General features: G+C 41.8%; 1 protein-coding gene across 1 annotated transcript; it reads left to right on the forward strand.

Moving 5' to 3' along the window:
• Window positions 1-231: 231 nt before the first annotated feature.
• Window positions 232-8,009, forward strand: LOC103769243 (protein FAM13B-like; the record flags this gene model as incomplete). The annotated part of the gene is made up of 9 exons (XM_008936421.1): window positions 232-361; window positions 827-908; window positions 1,379-1,608; window positions 1,945-2,028; window positions 3,197-3,292; window positions 5,441-5,524; window positions 5,621-5,793; window positions 6,186-6,287; window positions 7,495-8,009. Coding segments are annotated over 9 exons (1,105 nt in total), but the record flags the coding sequence as incomplete, so codon positions are not given.
• Between the last annotated feature and the right edge of the window lie 739 nt (window positions 8,010-8,748).

Raw genomic sequence — 8,748 nt, forward strand, 5'->3', positions numbered from 1 at the left:
GCTTTTCTGTTACTGGAATTAGAGAGGGGAAAAAATAATACATTACATTTTGAAGGTGGCAAATGAAAGCTTGTTGATTCAGTAAGTAAATAGCTCTGCCTGAAAACTTGAAAAGAATGGATTATGAACTGGGGGGAAAAAAAATGAAATTAGTCATCTGTTACTGCCATATACAAGTTGTTTGCACTCATTTAGTGATTTCAATGACATCTGAAAATGTTTTTAATACAGAACACGAAGAGCATCCTTTAGCTCGAAAGATGACAAAAGGGAAGACAAGACACCTTATCAGCTTGTCAAGAAATTACAGAAAAAAATAAAGCAATTTGAGGAACAGTTTGAAAAAGAGAAAAACAGTAAAGTAAGTTACCACTTCTTTTATTCAGGGTAAAGGACTGTGTGGTAGAGCTAAGGTCCTTGTAGTTCATCACTAAGTAACTGTGGGCTCAAAAATGAGAATAATTTTGTAATAGGCTGCTGTCTCCAAAAGTGAACTGAGCATTCAGCAGTACTAGAAAATGTGCCCTAATGCCTGAGCCCAGAGAAGGGCTGACAGTGAAATTTATGCCTCAAGACTGAGGGCATATCAGATGAGGTATGTGGAGAAGCAGGAGCATCTGCCACTCCCTGCTTCAACTTCTGATGCCTTGTTTCAGGTTTATTTTGCCAGGTATTGGCACTGAGATTTAATCTGGTACTGAATGGCAGGCATCCACGTTCCTAGTCACATCTGCTGTCATAAATATCACCAAATCTTGAAAGAAGTGTTGCTGAACAAGATTTAGTGTGTTTGTTTTCATCATATGTGGTTTGTGTTACTTTTCAGCCTTCCTATAGTGATATTGCAGCCAATCCAAAAGTCTTAAAATGGATGACTGAACTTACCAAACTGAGAAAGCAAATAAAAGGTAAGGGATGCTGCAGTTTCTGGTTTTCTACATGACTAAAAGCACCAAGTCCTTCAGTAAAATTGCACAAGGACACTAAAAGTGTTTCATTTCTAGATTCTGAACTATTAAAAAATCAAACCCCAATTACTCTTGTGGCTTTGTTTCTAGCTGATTGGCAGAGAAACTTTGTGCAAACTGTTACACTCCTGTACAGTTTGATGCACTGAAGAGTTGTTTCTTTGAAACCTCCAGATTGAGCAATTTTTCTCATTTCAGATGCAAAGCAGAGGAGCTCGGATGGAGAATTCATACCTCAAACACGCCCACGAAGTAACACTCTCCCAAAAAGCTTTGGCTCCTGTGGCTTTGGTTCTAGCTGATGGGCAGAGAAACTTTGTCTGTGCAAACTGTTACGCTCCTGTACAGTTTGATGCACTGAAGAGTTGTTTCTTTGAAACCTCCAGATTGAGCAATTTTTCTCATTTCAGATGCAAAGCAGAGGAGCTCGGATGGAGAATTCATACCTCAAACACGCCCACGAAGTAACACTCTCCCAAAAAGCTTTGGCTCCTCTCTCGACCAGGAGGATGAAGAAAACGGCGACGAGCCGCGGGCTGTGCAGAAGGAGAAGAAGCCCACCAAGGAGGCTACCCTTGAACTCATTTTGAAAAGATTAAAGGAAAAACGAGTGGAGAGATGTTTGCCAGAAGATATAAAAGTAAGCACAAGATTATGGGTGGGCTGTTTCTAAGAGAATAACAGGGAAATAGAGCACTGACAGACACCTCAGATACTACTTCATCAACAAGGGCTTCAGCAGCCCTTGACCAAGCTTCTGGGCAGGTGATCAAGATGAACCATATTTTCCTTGCTTGCACTTTATTAAAATATTGACAAGTATGTGCTGACAATATTGGACAGCTTTAAATGGCTGAAGGTGGGATGTGTGGTATTAACTAAGCTAAATTGGGCAAAGGCATCTACATAGCTGATAATGTAGAAACCCTGTTAAAGTGACTTGTGTTTGATGAGGTGTGACTTATTCTTCTGATAGAAAATGACAAAGGACCATTTGGTAGAAGAGAAAACATCTCTCCAGAAAAGCCTCCTGTATTATGAAAGTCAGCATGGACGACCGGTAATTCTTGGTTTCCTTCATCAACCTTTTAATGTGTGCAGAGACAGCAGTAACACTTGCCAGTAGTAATACCAGAATTGAATGCTGGTGTGGGTTTTTTTTCCTTCTCCAAAACACAAAATTATCTATTGGTTTCCATGTTGCCATCAGAGGAAGCTGTTGCCTTAACTTCTAAAGCAAAGTGTGTACTAATAGACCCTTTTTCCACAGATCAGGAGGTTATTGGGGTTTGCAAAGTAACTGGTGGTGTTGGGTTCCTTACACGCCTGTGAAGCAAAGAGAAATCTTAAACTACACTCCTGAATTTCCTGGGAAAAGGCTTGAAGTGTTGTGGATTTCCATAAACAGAAGTGAAAAGTCAAGGGTTTTTTTATTTTCCTTTTTTGTTTTAATTTCTTTTTCCTTCCCCCAAGTCTGTGGCATGTATCTTAACTGCAGAGATGGAAGTTAGAGTAAGAGACTAGTAATTAGTACCTAAAGTGCTGGGGATTTGTCTTGGGCAGTGTCATTAGTCCAGTCACAAGATCTTTGCAGTTACTATTTTATCAGCTTTCTGGACTGGGCACAGTAGCTTTATCATTAGCACACCATATAAATCTGGCCAAGGCTTTCAGTGTAAAAGCCAAGGAAGAATAATGATCTCAGAGATACTGGGTATGGTTCTACAGTCCCCTTAGGGAGAAAAAGCTGGTAACTGTTCAGAACTGCCTTTAAGATTTACTGTGTTGAGTCCACAGTAGTGAAGAATTGAGAGTAAATGAGAAATTGGATAAAATCTCTACAGTTTCATCTTTTCCTTTTTTCCCCCCTATCATTTCTGTAGAATCATCATCATTGCTAGGCACACAGTCTTCTCCCCCACTTCTCAGTCCCTTTCTTTGGCTCTTTTCCATGAGTCTTTAAAGATAGAGGGTTTGCTTTACTGAAGCTCCCCTAACTTCTAGGAAGTCTTTAAAACTTCTTCCTGAAATACATAGGGAGTTAAAGTGGGAGAAGCACCCACTTATTCCTCTTTGTCTGCAGAAACCCCATTTCACACACACAATTTGAACTAGTTTCATGTTCCTAATTGGAAGGTACCTGGCCTGGCACGAGAAGCATTCCACTTTGTGTTTGCTGTATTACTGAGTGACTGGGATCATTAATTCTGTGGTTTCTCTGCCTTTAGGTTACTAGAGAAGAAAGACATATTGTGAAGCCACTTTATGACAGATACAGACTTGTAAAACAAATGTTAACTAGAGCAAGCATTACTCCTATTCTTGTGAGTAAAACAAATGCTATTTCTTTTTTTTTTTTGTCCACTTTTGAACTGCTAGGCTGCCGTTAGAAGAGCTGCAAATACTGTCCCATCAAATACATTTTTCTTGTGGAAGATCCAAGATGATGTTGTCGTGCTTGAGGCATTGGATTTGCTGCTGAGAGCAGAGCAGTTCAAAGCTGTCTGTGACCTTGGTGGCTCGTAGGAAGTAGATGGTTCTCAGTGGAAGTAAATAAGCTGTTCTGACTGGCCGTGGCTGAGACGCCCCCAGGTCACTGTGCTAGCTATGGATCCACAGTGCATAGTGTACTTTCAGCCCTCCCAAGAATAGTAACACCAGTTGCAGTGAAGCTTCCCTCTCTTCTGTTCCCAGGCTGGCAGCAAGAACCACTTCACTCCCTCATGCTTCACCCTGTGAGACATGTTATCAGTGTCTGCAGCATCTGTACAACATCTGTGCTTTCTCCTTGTGTTTGCACTTCATTTCCTTCTAACTTTCAGTCCATTCTGTTCTGTTTTTCTCCTCTCCCTGTGGTCTTTTAAGAGATGAGGAAGAGAAGTTTTCATACTGTGCAAGGAGATGGATGTAGCCTTGTTGATGGCACCTGTAAAACAGTTGGGGAATGACAGCCAGCTGGCTGGCTGTGCTCTCCCTGAGCTGCAGCCACAATCCTGCACACTGACCCAGACTGGAAACAAGACAGTTTTGATAGTAGCTGTTTGACCCTGTTTGGAGGAGGGGATTGCAGAGCTGACCTGAGATAATCTCACAGTTCCCACAGATGTACAGAGCTGGGCAGTGCCTTACTCAGCAGGATCAGGTTGACTCACCGTTCTTAGCTGTCCCCTGTAAGCTGGAGCACACTGAGATAAAGGGAGTGACTCGAGGTCGTTCCTTTCTTGCACATACATTTTTGGGGAGCTGCTTTCCTAGAAGAATGTGGTTTGCATTGCAGTCATGTTTCAGCTGAAGGATTTCTGTGTTGGTGTTGCTCTTTGCCCTCCATAAAGACAGGCTGCTGTAAAACACCTCAGCATTCCTCCCTGACTGTGAATCACAGGTGACTGGTGGTGCTCTTGACTGGTTGGGTTTTATCACCTCTCACCTCAAATCTGGCTCCTCAGCCAAGGTGCATTTTATATTACCAGGACCATATTGTAGCCATCATTCTTTTTTTTTCCAAAAGCATTTTAAATTCAGAAGGGGTCCTGGTAACATAATTCCTAATCTGTGCTGGAGGCAACATCTGTAAAATATTTTCTGCAAGCCTGTGCTTTTGAAAGCTGTAAGAGATACATGGAGCTCCCTGACTACCACAGATTGATAGGTGGTGGCTTCTAGGTAGGCTGTGTTCAGTGCCAGGTATTTCTAGAATTGCTTTTTGGTTTATTTGACACTGGCTTCCCTGAGATACCTCTTGGGGTATCACAGAATCCTAACCACTGAAGCCTGTATGGAACTATCCAAAGAGGAAGCCATTTACCTTTCATGAACTGGAGTGTTTTGACAGGTTGTTGTGGCTTTCACGTTCCACCTTCCTCCTCTTCAAATTGCTTCTGCAGCCCAGGGGTAACGGGTGAGCGGGGCCTGGTGGCAAGTGTCCAGCTAACAGCACAGGGGCACCTGCTTTAGGCTGGAGTTCAAAGGATTTTGACTCAAAGGTGCCAGCAGGTAACTCTTACACAGCCCTTCCCCTTGCGGGGCTTCAGAGTGGTCTGGAAAAAGAAACTGGCAGTTTTATTCCCAGTGTCTGCCTGGCAGAAGATACAAACCAGCTCTGGCATTGTGTAACTTTATTTTTATAATCTCCTTATGGTTTGGTTTGGGAGGAATGAGAGTAAATAGGAAATTCAGAGATACCTTTGTGCTTTATGATTTTTCCACAAAGCATGGAGAGGGAGTGTTTTTTATTTTAAATCATAAGAATATCATCACAGTTTCAGATATTTTTATTTACATCAAGGATACTTTGGGCATCTGAGCTTGTTGTGTTATGTGGTTGTTTTGTCTGTGCTGTCATGTGTTTGCAGTCTTTTATTCTTCTAGAAGAAGAGATACCTTTAGGTATTAGGTGACCTGAACAAAATTCTGACCGCAGACAGCATTTAATGTCTAATTACAGATAATGAAACAAATCTGAATTCTTGCAGGGCTCCCCATCAACCAAGAGGCGTGGGCAGATGCTGCAGCCCATTATTGAAGGTGAAACCGCCCATTTTTTTGAAGAAATAAAGGTGTGTACAGTGCATTTTAAAAATATCCTTCCCAGCCCTTGTACTAGGGGACTGAAGTATTTCATATTTGGCTTGGATTTCTGTTTTGATCCTCAGGAAGAGGAGGAGGAAAGCGATGGTTTGCCTGCAGACCTGAACGATATCTTAAAAACCGCTGCCCAGACACAGCCTGTGCTAAGCCCCGTGGAGAACTCTGAGTCTGATGTTGAGGAGGGACAGGAGAAGCTGACCCGGGACCTGAGGCTGTCCAGCACCCGTGCTGCCTCCATGTATGTGCAGAGAGGGGGACAGGTGCTGCACCACAGTCGGGAGCCCAAGGGTGCTGCTGGGTGGGAGCGACACCTTCAGCACTTCCCAGGAAGCGTTGGGTCTGATTGAGCTTTCTCTCCTCTGGCGTGTCTGACTTCATGCACTGCACACAGAGAGACACTGTTGAGCGTCTCCCAGACCTCCTCCAGCCTTACCTGAGCTGTGCAGGCAGCAGATAATGTGTGCCCTTTAATTAACCAGCTTTTTATCACTGTTTCCTCATCAGACACACAGCAGATTGCTCGGGAACAAGACAGATCTGTGACCAGTGCAGCTAGCTCAGCTGCTTTTAAGTATGCTTTGAAGAATTGAAGTTTGATTGTATGGCCAACACAATTTTTTTTTCTTTTAGGCCTGAATTATTGGAGCAACTGTGGAAAGCCAGAGCTGAAAAAAAGAAGCTACGTAAGACGCTACGAGAATTTGAAGAGGAGTTTTATCAGCAGAATGGAAGGTTGGTTTAGCCCAAAAGCAGATGCTGGACAGCAGCCTCGTTTTGTAGCCAGGAGGTTTTTTCACCTTGCTGTAGGAATGTTGCCAAATGGAATCTGTCTGTGTATTTTTAATAGTGGAGGAAGCCTGTTGTGAGTTTTGCTTCTTCTATTACAGTCTGTAAAGCATAGTAATGAAAACAGAACTGGGGGGTTTTCCATAAAAAAAACCAACCAAACAAAAAAAGACACAAAACCAACCAAACCATTATAAAATATAAAGTATTTTCTTGTATTCAAAAAACCCTCTCAGATTATCCCTCTGTTTTTAACATAGGGTAGGGAAGTTTGCCTATTTGTCCCTTGTTCCAGTAAGTCAGTCCTGACAGTGAATATTTACTTTAAGATTTTAATTATTTTACCATTATTTACAATTTTTTAAATAACTTTTTATTATTTTGTGTATTATCCAGTTCTTTCGGGCTTCCTATTTGAATATTAGTTGTTACAAATTTGGTTGAACTGCTGCCCATTGTGTGCAACAGGAGTTTTTTTTTGAGGTGTAGCACCTCAAGAACCAAACTAAAAGCACTCCTAGGGAGGAGGTCAGTCCTTTCCTGGCTGGCTGAGGTCCTCTCTGGACTGCACTTTGTGCTCTGTTTCTCCTGAACTATAAACTCCTGGACTGGTCACACAAATTCCACTGACATGGCTTCCTCATGCACTTACTGAATTTGGGATGTAACTCCTTTTGACTTTAATGGCAAATAATGAGGTTAATAATGAAGGGTTGATTTAAAAATAAGTCAGATGAGTAGATTAATTTATTGTAGTCAGTCTTAGACAATTATTCTCCTTTATCAGTTTGTGGCCCAGTCTCCATATGGTGAAAATGTAGATTGACAAATCTATTTTTCTGTAATGGATACACAGGATCCCAAATTAAAATCTTCATATCCTGTTAATAAAACCTCCAGAAGGACTTAAGGGAGTGATTTATAAACAGTGCTACAAGAGTTGTGCTGAATCCATGCTGCTGGGGGGTTTCTTCAGTTTTTTAGGTGATGGCCGTTTGGACTAGAGTGAACTAAAATATGATGGTGTGTCTATAATGGGTGAGCAGGGTGCCAAAAAGATTTTCATCTACCTGAAGATAACCACACCTAGCTGCTTGTGTTTGGCTGCAGCATAGAGGATTCTCTTGAAACTCAGTGTTGCTTCTCTTTACAGGAACGTGCAGAAGGAAGATCGGGTTCCAATGCTTGATGAGTACAGGGAGTACAAGAAAATCAAAGCCAAACTCAGGCTGTTAGAAGTCCTTATCAGCAAACAAGATTCTTCAAAATCCATTTAAATGCTACCCCTCCAGGCAGTTGAATAACACGGTGTTTCAGTAGCCTACCCCTGTACTTAGCGGGTGCTTGTGTTCGTTTGTCACGCTGTTGAGAATCCAGTTTGAGCACTTTACTGGGTGCCAGTAGGACGTGTCTGAAGGGTCAGTAGGTCCTGTCTGGAGAGCAAGTTGGGAGTTCTGAGTTCGAGACTGCTCTGTCCAACTTTAGCAAACACAGTTTCCATCCAAGTTTTGTATTCCAGATGCATCCATCTTGTTCCAAAACAACCATAGCTGCTTTTTTTTATTTTTATTTTAACATTCAAGAACTTGGAGACTTTTGTTATTACCAACTTTTTGCATTATTGAAGGAATTATTAATACTATAATGCTACACTGAACTACTCCTCTTGCCTATTTTTTATGATGGGGGAAAATTAAACATACAGCTCCTTTTCCTGGAACATTTTAAAAACAGACTGAAATTCCTTTCAAAGGACTGCTGTGGAACAACCTTTAAGTTTTGGCATTCTAAATTGCACCTGTCACACAGTCATAATTAAGAGCTATGGATTTTGCTCATTAGTGGTCACGTTTCCTCCTTGATAAAGATGACAGTGGACAAACCAGAAAGTGACCTTGCTTAGTGTCTTTAAAACTTGGAAAACTGAAAAGCTCTATCACATGCTGCCTCCAGGACTTACGTTACTGTTGTTCATGTTATCATTTTATCAGTTGCTGTTCACCAGCTAGTGGTGACATAGTGTTTTGTCTGAATTGGATACTGCATCTCCACTTTCAGAAGATCTGAGGAACGTGATGAACGTTGCAGTGTGGGGGAGATCTGATGGCACTCAGACCTCAGTAGCTCCAGCAGGAGAGAGCTGGCTTAGGACAGTTAAAATTCCACTGTACCTGAACTCAGCATGGTAACAAGGGCTAAAATCAGTGTAGTTCATGTGCTCCACAGGGCCAACCGTTGGGTTGGAGTGATGAAATCACTGCTGTTTATCACAATTTTGTTTTACAGTTGAATAAAAATAAGTTATCTAGCTCTTATGATGTAAGCAAAACAGTTGATGGGCCTTGCATGATTTCGCTTCAGAGTTAAGACTGTTTTGAGTCTCCCATCTGCTGTGCTGAATGATGAT

The sequence above is a fragment of the Merops nubicus genome, unplaced genomic scaffold (assembly GCF_000691845.1).
Source record: "Merops nubicus isolate BGI_N331 unplaced genomic scaffold, ASM69184v1 scaffold583, whole genome shotgun sequence".
Classification (NCBI taxonomy): domain Eukaryota; kingdom Metazoa; phylum Chordata; class Aves; order Coraciiformes; family Meropidae; genus Merops; species Merops nubicus.